The 16,649-nt window shown below is 34.3% G+C and overlaps 1 protein-coding gene and 1 pseudogene across 1 annotated transcript; one reads left to right on the top strand and one right to left on the bottom strand.

The window, feature by feature from the left end:
- Positions 1-3,255: 3,255 nt before the first annotated feature.
- On the bottom strand, positions 3,256-4,245 carry LOC143538170 (uncharacterized). The gene is made up of 6 exons (XM_077031780.1): positions 4,161-4,245; positions 4,030-4,079; positions 3,863-3,927; positions 3,684-3,775; positions 3,524-3,595; positions 3,256-3,408 (listed from the first exon to the last, which is right to left on the bottom strand). Exons 1-6 carry the CDS (start codon positions 4,188-4,190, stop codon positions 3,370-3,372), a joined length of 348 nt encoding a protein of 115 aa, XP_076887895.1. The 5' UTR covers positions 4,191-4,245; the 3' UTR covers positions 3,256-3,369.
- Positions 4,246-9,556: 5,311 nt separating this feature from the next.
- LOC143538220 (twinkle homolog protein, chloroplastic/mitochondrial-like) lies at positions 9,557-16,544 on the top strand (annotated as a pseudogene).
- Positions 16,545-16,649: the final 105 nt, after the last annotated feature.

The following is a 16,649-nucleotide window of genomic DNA, read 5'->3' as shown; positions in this document are numbered from 1 at the left end:
AATCATGAGCCGGAATCATGTAAGGCCGAACTAGATCGGAATACGATATGCTGGACGATAGAAGGTGGCAAAAAGCTGAACCACAAGTACCCGATACATTGATATCATTGAATGAGCTAAAGGTTAATATATAATGAATATGATATGAACATGATATTAAGGATGAGCAAAAATCGGTATGGTACCGAAATCGGTACTGATTTGGTACCGTCGGTACCGAATCGGTACCAAGGTTTTGAGTTTTCGGGATCGGTACGGTACCGGTATTTCCCGAATTTTACCTTAAAAAACCAGTCATCAAGGTTGGTTATGTGGACTCTTGAATTATGCTCATCGATATTCGTTTATAAGCTATGAAATGTTTCATTGCATCTTCATTTACTTGTCGATGAACAAGTGGAAATCATTTTCTAAAGAATGCTTTGTGTAAAATGATGTAGGCATACAATATTTTTCTACTTTTTTTAGGATGCATTGCTCATGCAGGGTCTCGAAGTATAATCCGATAACTTCTGAGGAAACCAAAAGCTTGTTATTGAACCGGAGCTTGGTTGCAGGAAGAAATTCGTTATCACTATGACAATGCTAACGGTTTGCTAGTCTTGCAAATCATTTTGCTTTGGTTAGGTGTATTATCTGAATCCATGGATCATCATAAGCCCCAAGTAGGGGTGAGCATATTAACCATCATAACCATTAACCGAACCACAACCGACATAACCAAACCGATTTTAATCGATAACCGATGTAACCGGTGGGTCGGGTTAATGAACTTTTGAAAACCGTCAACTGCCGGTCGGTTTTGGTTAACGATATATTCAAACCCGCCATAACCGAACCGCTACATTTATTTAATTTAATTGTGAGTCAAGAAATAGGGGTTCAAAAACTTGGAACTATTGCATGAGTGGGAGATTTAGTGACTCTTCGGCTTCATACAATGATCCGTAACCTATCTCTACGTCTATTGCGTTGATTATATTGGTGGTTCCATATTTATCTTCACAATCAATATATCTAATCTAATTAATATCAATTTGCCATATTCCATAATTTTCCCGTGCATGTTGCTTTCGTTTAATTAAATATTATAAATATCAATTGATTCCAATAAGATATTATCAAAAATATCATTTAGATATAATCCATAATCAATGATGTTGAGGGAGCGGATGTTGCAACTTGGATTATTCACTATTGTATGTGTATTGAATTTTTTTATTGTAATCTAACTACCAAAACTGATGTATACCGGATTGTAGCTTGGATTCAGGGCCGGCCCATGGGTGTGGTCGGGTGGTCGACGGCCACAGGCCCGACATCCCGCTAGACCCAGATTCTTTTTTTTTTTTTTAATTATATGTATTTTTATTAAAAACAATATGTATATTTAATGTTTAAACACAATTACATAACTACTTGCTTGGTCTAGTGGCAAATGGGTATCATCCACAATTAAGAGATTGTGGGTTCTACACTCACTTGAGACATACTTAAGCCTTTTTTTATAAAAAAATTTTTTACACAACCCAAATTATAACCAAGTAAGCCCATATAAAAATCAGACTGTTTAAACCCAACAAAATACTTCTTTTAATTAAGGCCCAAAAAAATTTTCGCCGTCGACCCAAAATTTGTTTTGCTTTCTTCAAGCTAGGGCTGTTCACGAGCCGAGCCGAACCGAGCGAAGGCTTGCTCGTTGCTTGGCTCATTTACAACCGAACCGAACCGAACGGCTGAAATTCGAACCGAGCAAAAAACAAAACGAGCCAAAATCGAACCGATCATTTTTCGAACGAATATCGAGCGATTTCGAGCATTTTTAATTTCTTTTTACTTTAAAGTTTTCAATAAAAAACAAGTTTTGAAGGCTGTAAATAATATATTTTGTAAACAAATTGGTACTTTTTAGACAAACGTATAATAGGTTGTAAATTTTTAGGCGAAAGAAGTTTGAAGTGAGCTATAACTAACATGTAAACAAACTTTTAGTATTCTGAAAACTTGAATCAAACTAATAAAACTATAAAATTAACGGAATAGGAACAATTTTAAAGGGTTTTAAAAAATTGTATACCTATATTTTATGTTTGTTGTCTGTATATTTATATATTTGTTCATATATAATTGAAATTAAAAATATTCGAGCCGAATCGAACCGAGCAGACCTTTGCTCGTTGCTTGGCTCATTTACAAATCGAACCGAGCAGAGCGGCTCGTTTACAATCGAGCGAAAAAAAGAACGAGCATTTTCCGAGCAAGCGGCGAGCGAGTTCGAGCGTCGAGTGGTTTGGACGGCCCTACTTGAAGCCGGCCCTGCTTGGATTATTCACTGTTTTAAGGTTTCTAACAAATCTTGTTTTGTTTCTAATTACAATGTTTTGGTCACGGTTAACCAACTCATAACCGACTCACTATAACCTACAAAACCGATTAACCGAAACCGCCATAACTAATTGGTTATGGTTATCTGTTAACCGGCATATCGATTATGGCTATGGGTTTGACCAAAAACCGCCCCAAACCGACCTCCACATAGACAAGCATAGTCAATAGATTGTCAACAGCATTCCATAATTTCCATGTCCCTAGATTTTTTGTAAACAATTAAATTATTATATCATAAATCGAGCTAATTAGCTATATTGTTTTACCCACTTGATGATCACAAAACATTTTTAAAACATACAGATCAATGTGAAGCTTTGCCAATTCTATACATCATATCCTAGCAAAAAAAGAAGTTTTGGAAATATCCAAATCTACCCAGAGAAAACAGATCAGAAAAGTGATGTAATGCAGAGACACTGAAAATATTTACTAGTCTTTTAATTTCTACCTGATTTAGTAGATAAATTAAAAAAAAAAAAAGCTAAAAATAAACCAGTCAATGTCTGCAATTTAATAAATTAATAACCTCTTTGTGCAGCCTAAAAGCATTATGTATAACCTTCCTATGCACAAAATCCGCATGTATAGGAGTTGCGCACATATACAAGTTTGACTTGCGCCTCATGTACACCTCATAGCCTCACACCGTTAGAAATGATGTAAGAACAATTATATATAATCGAATTTGAAACAAAATTGAAAATAAAAAAACAATGTAGGCTAGCCTAACCCGACTCGAACCAAAAATGTCAGCTTTACATTGACCAAAAAGAAAAGAGTTACCAACTGGTAAATGACTCAGTCACACCACAAGCATGCACACTCTGAATGGAATCATATTCATAAGAATTACATAATATTTAAGCCTTAAACAATCACAAACAAAAGTTTTTCAAGTTAAATAAACACTACCCACAAGGGTAAGGAACCAAGTCAATAACAACCATCAAACATACCACCAAATTCACATTAAAAACCCTAATCATCATCATCAAGCACACTTCGACGCCTCTGAATCTGAAGAGCATTAAATAACAAACAAACTCAAATTCAGTTTTCAGTTAATCAGTCTAATTTAGTAAACATGTGGTTTGTTTGGTTACAACAATCCAAGTTAAGGGATAAAACTTACAGTAACTTTGGTTTGTTTGGTTGTTTGGGTGTTTATTTGCTCCAACAATGATATAAGCTTCTCTTCAGAAACCTACATTTTAGTTATACATATAATCAATATTTTCGATAAAACATTTACTGATGAAATTAAAACGTAAACCGTTTATAATTTCAACTACCTTTTCTACAATCTGACCCATTTGGGCAGCCCTTAGAATAACATCTTCAACTCCTCGGGCCTTCTCGGGTTTCACTAATGCTATGCGGACAACTGCATAAAGTCAAACATACATTTAGTCAAATAGCGTTGTTAAATTTGAAAAGTCAACTTTGCAGGAAAGTCAAAGGCGAAACTAACGTCTTTCACGTGCTTGAGATGATAATAACTGACTAAGCATCATTTGCCTTCGCTCATCTGCCTCGCTGGATGAGTTTGTAACAAGTTCAAATCAGCTAACAAAACTAATAAAACATAACTTATAAAAGAATATGAAGCAAATAATGTTACAAATTCAAGGAAATAACCTTTTTGCTTCCTCCTGTGCTTTCTGCTGCTCGGGTGTTTGCTGACTTCCCTGTTATACACAAATTTCATGGTTACTGCAAACAAAAAAAATGAACAAAATCAGCCGATTAATAATAATACTTTGACTTACACCACCACTTTGAGCCATGAGTTCTTGCATTCTTCTTTGTCTTATAGCTTCAAGTTCCGGGTCAGCCTGCAATACAACCAAGCATAATTAATCAGTCAATAGCAGCGAACCGTAATATGAGCTGAAACTAACTCTAAGTATGGATAGTGTTGGATTGAGATCGATGCTTAACTAACAACCTAATTGATTAGTTTATCAAAACATAATTTGATTTGCAGCAGAAGAACAATAATTGACTAAGAATATTAGCACAAATCTCAGAATCCTCCAATTCAATTAATATCATAATGAATGCTACAATTAGGGTAGATTGGGCTAGGGTTATTCAAAAAGTTCGTGGCTTGCTCGAAAAAAGCTCGGCTCAATTTCTAGACGAGCTCGAGCCAGGGTTGGCTCAGCTCGTTGTTCTGTCTTGGTTTGGCTTGGCTCGTTTAAATTAAACCCCAAATTTTAATATATAATAATAATAGCCTACCAAAATAAGAAAAAAAAAATAAAAATAATACAAATATTATGCCACTCGAGCTTTAAAACATTATACAAAAAAAGAACAAAAATAAAACATATAATGTTCTAAATTCTCTAGTTATAATATTATATAAATTGTTAAAAATTATACTTTTGTTGTTTGCATATCAATATCTGTAAATAAGCAGATAAATAAATAAAAAGAAAAAAAAATAATCGGCTCTAATCGATGAGCTTGAGCTTGATTTTTCAGCTCGTTTAAGTTCAAGCTCAAGCCCAGCGGCTCGAATCGGCTCGAATACAGCCATAGATAGGGCCATACACAGCTTAAAATTTGATTTATGAAATGACAAAATTTTCAGTAAATTATGAAAGAAAGAACATCAATCAATAAGCTAACATACAACCAAAGATATAATGGGCTCATGTTAGTCACCTCGTAATTTATAGTTTATAAGTTAGACTGCATTTATTATTCTTTATGAAACACATAGAAATCTTGTATATGAGAAAGAAACCGAACGAAAGAGAAGTGAGAATCCAGCATTAACACAGCAGCCTTATAAGTATCCTTAATTTAAAAAAACAAAAAAAATGAGGTTTTGGTTGTTAGAATTCATCATTTTAGCACTCTATTAATGTTCCTAAATTACTGCACAGCAGCGGTTACAGCCCTAACGATGAAGAATCGAATAAAAGGCAATTAAGCGCAAACAGATTCATGGAATTCGTATGAATGCTAATGGTAACCCTACATAGCTTTAGCTTGTTGTTGAATTATATACAATAATCCATATATAATAAATTATAAACGTACACTACACATATATGCATATCAATGATTTGACGAAGGAAGATTAGAGAATATACCATTGGTTTCGCTCGGAGACGGAGACTTGTGGCTTTGAATTTCAGCGAATCGCAGGTGGCGTTGGGGGGTGCTTGGTAGTCGATGTGTTTAACCAACACTTACCTATTGTTAGATTTCATTCATTAAAATACAAATAAAATCAACGGAGCCTGTAGATTAATGTCGAAGAATGAGAAAAATGTGAAAATATGAATTCCCACTTTATGTTAGGGTAATAAATTAAATAACATAAAATGATTAAATGAAATAAGTAAACACTCAAAAAGCTTTAATGAATAACATGAACGAACTTTCATGAGCACGTCACCGAATGCTCACGAACACAATCGAACGAGCAGTGGCTTTGTTCATGTTCTTTTGTTTAAGACTTTAAGTAATAAAACAAAATTTCTTGTTTAAATAAACGAACAAACATAAACAAACTTTTCACTGAATGATTCACTAATTATTCACTAAACTTATATTCTTCGTTCCATTACGTCATACCAAATAAACGTTAAGTTCCTTTCTTAGTACTTAAAAAAGCACCTCATAAAACTCATATATGTTTACTTAATTTTTTATTAATCAAAATATTATAAGTACCAAATTATCTATTATCTAATTAGAATAAATAAGGATTTTGGTCAGCCAAGTTTAATTGGGTCAAGTGATAGCACCTTAGTGATTCATACATTTTTGTCTTTTTTGTTAGTTTGATAAGCAAACAATTATTTGTGTTGACTCATCGCCGTAGCATTCAGGACGGACAACGCTTGGGTTTTATCAACACCCGGATTTTACCAACGTCTAGGCTTTATCGATCCTTTTGCCTAAGTTATGGTAACGTAACAAACATAACATAAACCGACTAAATTCACGTTGACTCACCGCTGCAACGCCCAATAACAACAAGGTTTTACCAATGCTTAGGTTTTTCCGATTGAATAAACGTCGTTTGAAATATTTTTTTTGTTTATATGTTAGTCTTTTTATATGTTATTTGACGAATTTAATATTAGGTTTTAACGTTTGGGTTTTACCAATATTGGTTATACCGTAATGTATATATCAATTCTTACCGATTCGCATCGACTTATCCGTTAGATTTTACGAACGCCCGGGTTCCAACCTTTATGTAACATCCGCTTTTCTGATAATTATAAATAACATAAATTTCTATAATTAACTGTGTGTCGTTAACTTTATTGGGTGTGTTAATGTTTGGATAGTAAATGAAATTAGAAGTGTGAGTGGGTTGTGGGGCTCATAGTCCCCTATATAAACCCAACCCCTCATTCCTTTCACCACTTTCTTCCCTTTCACCACATACACACACACTCAAGAACACACACATTTTCTCTCAATACCCGAATCCAAATCCAGGCTAAAGCAAGGAAGATCTTGGTGTTCGAGTATCTCAAACATCAAGAAAACGTCCAGATATTTGGGGTTGTCCAGATCTGAACCGAATCCGGAACAAAAAGGTAAGCTTCGGCCAAAGGGTCGTTAAGTTTTATGGTTATAATCGACATGTAAACCGATGTAATGATAAATCGGGTTGTGAAATGTAAGAAAAACATGAACTTGGTAAGTTTTAGCCTCACGGGTGTATTATAGAACAAAAAGGTGACGTCTGGACTATGAGAAACACGGGTATACAAAGTTGGTACAACCCAAAACCTATAAAAAGAGTAGAATTGGGTCATAAGGAGGAAATAAGGAGAAAAATGGCTTTAAAATGGTAAAAACGACGAAAGGCAGGAATTTCACATCGCACAGCCATGCGAAGTGAAATCAATATTTTCGCATCGCACAGTCATGCGAAGCGAAATTCCATGCGAAGCGAAAAAGTCATGCGAAGCGAAATTCTTCCATGCGAAATTTCATAAAATTCATTTTCTGATGCATTTTTGTTAAAGGACTGTTAGTGAACCCCAGCCAGGGGCTCTGCCCCTTTAACCCTGCTAGGGGCTGCCGCCCCTAGACCCCGCTACCAGGGGCGCTGCCCCCGGACCCCCGTCAGTTGAGGGTTTCACTAACTTAGATGTAGGAAGTAGTAGTAATGGATAATTGACACGCGTAATGTGTTGTACAGTTAGCCGTGCGCAACTAAGGAAGGACATTACCATTAACAGCGAGAGAACCCGACTCCAGGTGAGTTCTAGCACCTGTATTTGTTATGTTTCCGGGGCTGTGTGCATACTCCTATGTAGTAGATAATACACTTACTTGATTGGTAAGTGTATGATACGTGTATGATTGTGTATTGAATGTATTGTTACATAATGATTGTATGAACGAGTACGTATATATATTTATAACCAGAAGATATGTAAGGTATGCACGCATGATAAAGGTATGGTTATTCGAGACAGAAAGGACCAGACCCTTATAATATCTGTAATGTTAGGGACCAGACCCTCATAATATCTGTGATGTTAGGGGCCAGACCCTTACAATATCTGTGATGTTAGGGACTAGACCCTTATAATATCTATGATGTTTAAGATAGAATAGCTTATGGTATACCATAGGGTTTCATGAAATAAAGTATGTAAGAACGTATGCATATATGTAAAGTAGTACGAAAGAAGTGATAGTAAACAAGGTATAAATACGTATCTCCGGACACGTATGAGTATGGTATGAATGTAATGTATGTTAATTGATTAACTAGAACTCACTCAGTGTAGCTGACTTTTAGTGTGCACGCAGGTGAGTAGGATGAGGCATGTTGCTTAAGGTGGGACACCTGGCAAATGGATGGAGACTGGCATCGAAGACGGAAGATTCACGTGTCGTTTATGTTATTGTTTAAGACTTAATGTATTTTGTTAAGACAAGTACTTATGTTATGTAAGAATGTTTAATATTAAGTATTCCGCGAAAAGTTTTTAATTAATTCTGATTTTAGAACTGTGTTTATAAGTAAATTCAGCACCAAAGTAGGGTTACCGGGAACGGGATCTTACACTTTAGGTTTTACCAACGCCCTAGTTATGCCGATCGATAAATGTCATTTTAAATATTTTAATTTTTTTTATATGTTAATTCGACGGATTTATATTTTGGGTTTTATTATGGTACCAACCAAACCCACATTAGTGCACCGCTGCAACGCGATGGGTTCATACACAGAACCAACATGCGCGATGCAATGCACTGGGTCATGACATTAAGAAAACTAAGGGTAAGAGGGGTAGTTACTCAAGGTATCGATTCCCCACCAATCTCATAATTTCATGTCATTTATCTCATATATTACTTTAAAGAGCATTCCCAGCCACTTTCCTATAAAAATGTTCGTGAGTTTTTTAAGTTATATGGTATGATTACAAGTGGTTGTGAGCAGAAGAGAAAAATAATGTTATGTGAGAAAGTTAAATTTAGGTTTATGTTGCTCACAAGGTATAATTTTTTAATATTTTATACAAATGGTTGTGATTGGATGAGAGAGAATTAATAATGATAAATATATAGACAAAAATATTACTTAACTGAAAATAAGAGAAAAAAAGTAGTGATTTTTAATTAATTATATGAATATGAATAGATAATTAGTTAAAATCACTTAAACAACAGGCAACATTCCACTTGACTGCTTCAACTCTCTCTCTCCCCTCTTTTCCACACACAAATGCCATCTCTCTTACTAAATGAAATTAGGATAAGAGAGATTGCTATACCTGATTTCGAAATACAAACAATGACACACTCACATTGACACTGTTTATATTTCAATTGCTAAACTTGATTCGCCTTTTGTGCGCACGCCCTCCCCTAATAGTGTTAAGAGACTTGGGTTATCCAATGGAGACCTAAGTTCAATTCTCACCTGTGACAATTTGGGTGAATATTGACGATGAAATATTTGAACTAAACTTTAGATTCTCGGTTCGAAACCTAAACCCACCTCAATACGTTACTCTAAAGAGTTATGCACTCCAAGTGTGGTAGCTAACAATATAGTTTTGCAAAACATTTTAACCAGATTGTTTAGCTAACAAGGCACCCAAAATGGTCATCTGCCTCTTTCAACAACCTTAACCTTCCACTCCACAGTAACTAACCAACCATGCTTCTCCGGCATCGGAAGCCTCTCCATCGTCTCCTTGTCTCCAACACTGCTGTTACTCTTATGGCCTCCAACCTTTTTAAACCCACTTCTTCCTTCAATTTTTCAAACCCTAAATCCCACATCTTTCCCGCCAATAGATTCATTTCCTATCGTTTTCCCCCAAATTCAAACCCTAATTTCCTTATTTTGTCTCGTAATTCATCCTTCTCTACTCATGCCTCCATCCCCACACCAGGTATATTACTTATCTCTAACCCTACTGCATTTGTTAAACTTGATTTTTATAATTTGTCACAAAGCCAAATAGGATGTCTGCTGTGCCACATCTGGTTTTGACATAATGCGACCTGTATTATGTTAGGAGTCGAAATGAGCCGAGCCGGGAGCTTGGCTTGTTTAACTTACACAAAGCTCGGCTTGCTTTGATATCTATTTCTAAAGCTCAAGTTCGGCTCGTGAGTAGTTTTTGGAGCTTGGCTCATTTACTATTTATTAATTATTTTTTATATTTTTTTCAATTATAATTTTATATATAACACACTATATATTATGTAGTTAATTTTTCATAACTATATATATTAATATATATATGTATATATATATATTAATATGTATATTAATATATAATAATAATATTTAATAAATGACAGGCCTGTTTAGTCTCGCAAGCTGGCTCGAGCTTGATAACCGAAGCTCGAGCTCCTTCGTTAAACGAGGTTACTTTTAGGCTCAAGCTCAGGCTCGTTTAAGCTCAGCTCGATTGAGCTTTTTAATGAGCCGATCTCGAGTAGCTCACGAGCAACTCGGCTTGTTTGCACCCTAATTATGTGACAAGCACATTGGTGTATACATTTAGCATCACCATATGATCTGACAGACATGCTGGTGTAAACATTTATGATATAGGGATTTTGAGTATTCTAACCTTTAGCATCGGTTCCGTAGTTGTTTTAAGATCATTGTGATTGTGAAGACTGTTAACTTCAAAGTTGTTACAAATGTAGAGTACGTCAATGTTTTTTTTTTAAATTAAATTTTTGGTGTTGATTCAAGAATCACTTGATGACTACATCTGGTTGAGCCGCATCATCTTATGTTATTACACAAGTTGCCAAATATATTGTGCATCTGCAACATTAGTGCTTTTAAGGTTTGTGGTATTAAGGTTGTGTTACATACACATATTGTTACTTATTTAAGGACACCTACTGGTTTATGAATTATTTACTTTTACAAGAAAGCAACTTTGGAAGTTTTTTTTATCTAAAAACATTATTCGATACGTGTTATTGAGTATTTCCCATTTGGAATGCCGATAATAATAATATTGTTACTTCTTCTTTTGTTATAGTTCCTGAAGAATATTTGGAGAAATCTGATGATGAAACAGTTGATACGCATCAGTTAAAGCAGCTTAAATTTAAATTGGAGGAAATGGGAATTCCCTGTAAACATTGCAGGCCCGGGGTCGAATATCGCTTTATCTGCCCCATGGTATGCAAAGTCTTTGTCAGTTATTTGTGTGTGACAAATGAACATTACGTAAATATATTTATCATATGTCTGATATAGTTTCAGTAATTATCTCTTTTTATTAATAGTATATTAAGAACAAAATTCTGGGTGAAAAGTCTTTGAAATGGAGTGAAAAAGAGAGATGAGTAAGTAATATTAGTTTTTACTTGATTATTCAGTTTGCTTTAGGCTTGTAGCAAGTATGAAACTAACATTAAATGAGCAAAAACACCAAAAGGTGATTATTGCGACTTCAAGTTGCTATAATTGATTATCAGATTTGATAAGCTCTTTTTGTCATTTATCGTCATAATAATTGTTCATAAAAATAACTACTTCTATTTCAACAGTGTAAAGGTGGGGACTCCAAGGAGACGTCACTCGCTTTCCTCATTTCTGAAGATGGGTAAGTTACCTCATTTTACAAAAATCTTATTAATTTTTTTTATACTTTTCTAAATTCTAACACATCTCATTTCCTTCTTATTATGAAAATGTTGTAGAAATTCAGCTGTTTGGAAATGTTTTAGAGCCAAATGTGGATGGGTTGGAAGAACACGTGTAATACTTAAATTTATATATTTTATTCTTTTCTACTTTTTTCCTTTAAATGTTTAGCTGTTTTATGGTGTTGCAGGGTTCAGCGGATATTAAATCAAGTTACAGCATGATGAATAAAATGACGCCTAAAGTGAAACCCGTTAGGAGAATCACAGTTCAAGAATTGGAGTTGGAACCTTTGAGTCGCGATGTAAATGACTATTTTGACCCTGAATAATCAGATATACAGAAACATAATATGCTTGATATTATCATATTTGCGTGTTTCAGTTACATGAATATTTTGCTGAAAGAATGATATCTCAAAAGACGTTAAGGAGAAATAATGTCATGCAAAGATACTCTAAAGATCAGGTATAAAACATACCCTTTTACTTATGGGTGAGTCAATTTATGTTTTTCTTTAGGGTCAAAGGGAGAAATGAAATATAAAAGTGTTAGGTTAAAGTGAAAGGGATTAAAGTGCCCATAAAATTTCCTTAGTTGTTTTATTCAAAATCAGTTTATTATTGAGACAAATAATGCTTATAGATGGTGCTAACCCATTTGAGCCCATTTAAGTTCTCAGACGTTTAATAATAGTAACCCATTTGACCAGTTTTTCAATTTGAGTAAACCCAAATAGACCTGCCATAGGTTTAATTTGAGTTGACTCAGATGAGGTGTAAACGAGCCTGAGCTTGAGCTCGGCTTGTGAGTAGTCTTCTCAAGCTCGAGCTCAGGTCATCTATTATTTATTAATTAATTATATAATTTTTAAATAATTCTTATATATATAATTAAAAATTGTGTATATATTTAATTATTTTTCTCATATTTTTATATATGATAATAAATAGTGTATAATACTCGAGCTCGGTAGGTGAAGCTCATGCTCGGGCTCGTTTATTGATCAAGCTTATTTTCAGGCTTGATCTTGGCTTGATTCGAGCTTTTAACAAGCCGATCTTGAGTAGCCTACGAGCAGCTTGTTTACACACCTATATGAGTGCTATCTATAACTAATGCTCAATATTGTTTTGGCAGCTTTATATTGCGTTTACTTATAAACGAAAGGGGGAACTTATTAGTTGCAAGTACCGGGGTCTTCCAAAGAGTTTTTGGCAGGTTAGCTCTCTCTCTCTCTCTCTCTCTCTCTCTCTCTCTCTCCCTCTCTACACGCACACAAAGAGATCATGAGAAAACCGAGAAAACTACTACTAATAATTTTTTATTTTTTCACTTCTTTTTATTGTAAGGTTAGAAACGTAAAAAGATACAAAAGTAAAATAAAATATGCAGCACACGAAGTTACATATATGTAACTTCTACTTATGTAACTTCGTGAATTACATTTTTTATTTTTATTTCTTTTCTTGCATTTCTAACCTTATAATAAAAAGAGGTGAAAATTTTTGAATGGTTAGTGGTTTTTCATCTTTTTAGTTTTCTCATGATTCCTTCTCTCTATATATGCATGCACACACACACACATACATACACAGTATGTATGTATCATCGATATATGCATGATAAAAGGTGCACTTTTAGTAAAAAAGAAGCTTATGATGGTTCTACTTATAATTTGCAGGAAGCTGATACTGAAAAAATATTATATGGGCTGGATGATATAGAAGGAGCAAGTGATATTATCATTGTAATATTTTCATCTTGTAACACATTTATTTACAAATGTACAACTCTTTGACGTTTTATTTTTGTCTTTTTTGTTTACTGATTTAGTTATTTTATTACCATCATAGGTTGAGGGTGAAATGGACAAACTCGCAATGGAAGAAGCAGGTTTCAGGAACTGTGTGAGTGTCCCTGATGGTGCTCCTGCACAAGTTTCATCTAAAGATTTGCCGTGTCTAGAAAAGGTTAATTTAACATTAAAATTTGAATTCTGTCATTTTTCGTGTTTTCTTGATGGATATTTTCGTGAAGTATTAGTCTTTTCATGCGTTATAGCATAAAGATTTGGTAGGTGTTATAGATTATGGTTTGAAATCATAGACAAATGTTTTTCTGATATATTTTTTATTTTGTTTGCCCCTGCTTCTTGTAATATGTTAACCGTGTTTCATTTTATGAGCATAGGACAAAAAGTACCAATATTTATGGAACTGCAAAGAGTATTTTGAAAAGGTATGTTTACTACTTTCTATTTTTTATTTTGATTTACATCTATATATAGACTGCAAACCAAATCTCTTTACTTAAGAATTGGTCGATTTGGGCCTTGTTTCTATCTCTAACGGGTCAAATAAATATGTAACTGAAAAGGGAACAGGTCAAATTGGTCACAATTCACCAAAGGTTTATCTTATCTTTCAAGAATTCATTAAACCATTTAAGTCAGTTTATTTATTGGTATGGATTACTGTTATAATAATGAAGATTTTGCAATCATATCTAACAAAATATTTATTTTTAAAACTTTTAAAACGAGCAACAAAGTGGTCGCGGGTCAACCCATTTTGCCACATATATAATTTTCAAAGTTTTAAGATCACCATAATTATTGCTATGTTGTAGGCGTCTCGCATAATACTCGCCACCGATGGAGATGCTCCTGGTCAAGCCTTAGCTGAAGAGCTTTTCACGGCGCCTCGGCAAAGAAAGGTTGACTTTCATTAAGGCCAATGCTGATCTTGCTTGTCACCACTAAAGGACGTGATTTACAATAACACCTTAACTTATTTTAATAAAATTTTAATAAATAGGTGCTGGCGAGTCACATGGCCAAGTAAAAAACGAGAATGAACGTTTCAAAGATGCTAATGAGGTTCTCATGTTCATGGGTCCCGCTGTATTGAGGGAAGCTATTGAATCTGCTGAGTTGTACCCTATTAAAGGTTTACTCAACTTTAGGATTACTTTGGTGAAATTGATGCTTATTATCATCAAACGTTTTGGTACTGAGCTAGGGATTTCAACCGGATGGAAAGCGTTGGATGATTTATATAATGTACGTTAATTGCCCTTTTAATCTTAATCCAGAATGGGATAAAATAATAAAATGGTAATCAAGTTTTTAATATTGTGCCAATAAAGCAAGTTTCATATTAATATATGTCACTTGGTTTTTGACATTTATAAAAAGTTTTACAGCAATTGGGTGATTTTGAAACTTGATGTTATTTGCAGCTAGCAAAATCGTTTAAGTGAAATGTTCCCATTCAGAACACTTTTTTGCCAATTCTTTTACTTTATATAAATAATAGTGCCATGAATGATTATAAAACCTTATATTATTAACAGTGGTTATTAATTTAAGCAAGTTTGGGCGATATTTTTTCCATTTAAGCAAGGTTTAAATTTTATCCATTAGATGTAAAGTATTACACCAATTTATAAGTAGAAATTGCCACCTCTAAATAAAATAGGTGCAATTGGTTATTTGTTTGTTTAATTACCCGTTAATTATCTTGTAATGATGTGGCCCGCACACAGGTTGTGCCGGGAGAGTTGACCGTAGTGACGGGGGAGTACCGAATTCAGGAAAGAAGCGAGTGGATTGATGCATTGTTCTGTAATCTTAATCGAAGTGTTGGTTGGAAATTTGCACTCTGCTCTATGGAAAACAATGTATGCTTCTTCCTTGACTGCATTTTTCATTATTTTCATATAGGGCTCAGCTCGTTTATCTTAATGAGCTAAAGTGTTAAGCTTGGGTTCGCCCTGTGTCAGCGCGGTTAACGGGTCACAGGTCAGAGTTGGTTATTTCTTGCCAGCAACAGGAGTCTTTTAGTTCAGCATGTTTTTTTTATTTGTTTTATTGAGTCTTGTTTTCTAGTTATATGGTACGTTAATGTTAAGTGGGTTTAGAAGAGCTTGGTTAGATATACTGATATGGTTATAAAGAATCTTTGCTTTCCTCTATTTCTATTAACAATTAATGAAAAGAGCCGATCACTTTGTTTCTGATCAAACACACATCTCGCACTTGTGGTTGCTGTACAATCCCTTTGATCACCCAACAAAAGTAATATTTGTAATGCAGAATTTATAAACAACAAAATTCATAATTTGTATATATAAAAGTTTGGGGGTATAATTTGTGTGTGTGTGTGTGGTAAATTTGGGTTTTACTTTGAAACAAGCGAAACGAGAATTTTCGGTATTAAAGATTTTTTAATCTTTTCATTCAAAATGTCATACGGGTTTATGTTACTATATATATGCGCACATGCTGCGAGCATGTGTGTGAATATAGGTTTTTCGTCAAACGAGCGAGCCACGAGCAAGCCGAATTTGGCTAGGGCTGGCTCGTTTACCGATCAAGCCGATATCAAGAGAGTCATGAGCTTTTTAAACGACCCCATCTTTCTTTCATTTTTGCATTATAGTATTTGTTATATGCAGTAATTTGCATGCCTCCATGAATATAGTAAAAGTTATGTAGATGAGTATACATTACTGATAAGTGGTTAATTTTATATCTCTACCTTAAGGTTAGAGAGCATGGGAAGGAAGCTTCTAGAAAAGCACATAAAGAAGCCGTTTTTTGACGTGAGGTGGGTCCCGTTTCAACTGCTCTATAATCAACTGCTCTCATTTCCTATAAAATATAATATGTTTTTCATAATACATGCTTAAAAGCCTAAAATATTTGTACCGTAGGTATGGAAAATCGGTTGAGAGAATGAGGTCTAGAGGAATTGGAGGTTGGAAAAGAAATGGTTGAGTGACACTTTTCATCTTATACGGTAAGTTCACTCATCATTATATGTTTATCAATTTTCTTTTCATTAAATTGTTATTTACTAAAAGTTAAAGGTGATAATAATAATAGTTGTGAGAATGATTGCTTACCAAGTACCAAATGGGTGCTTGAGCTTGCCAAAGCTGCAGTCCTTAGATACGGTGTTAACGGGCTCGTCATTGACCCTTACAATGAGCTTGATCATCAACGACCTTCCAACCTGTGAGTACTTTTTTTCTGGTTAACAGGTCAAAAGTCAACAAAGTGTATAGCATTGCATAACACATCCAATTTTGGTTTATTATATCCTTTTAATCATATTTAACA

This window comes from Bidens hawaiensis, unplaced genomic scaffold (genome assembly GCF_021521415.1).
Source record: "Bidens hawaiensis isolate Kalapana, Puna unplaced genomic scaffold, B.hawaiensis_p1.1 tig00011510_1, whole genome shotgun sequence".
In the NCBI taxonomy this organism is placed as follows: domain Eukaryota; kingdom Viridiplantae; phylum Streptophyta; class Magnoliopsida; order Asterales; family Asteraceae; genus Bidens; species Bidens hawaiensis.
This window is presented reverse-complemented; position numbering and strand designations above follow the sequence as displayed.

What these genes read in the sequence shown, in the direction of transcription:
- LOC143538170 (XM_077031780.1), bottom strand. Translation starts at nt 4,190, where the DNA reads ATGCAAGAACTCATGGCTCAAAGTGGTGGT. An exon ending in TGGGTCAGATTGTAGAAAAG is followed by an intron (nt 3,596 to 3,683) that starts GTAGTTGAAATT and finishes ACTAAAATGTAG; the next exon opens with GTTTCTGAAGAGAAGCTTAT. An exon ending in CCAAACAAACCAAAGTTACT is followed by an intron (nt 3,409 to 3,523) that starts GTAAGTTTTATC and finishes AATGCTCTTCAG; the next exon opens with ATTCAGAGGCGTCGAAGTGT.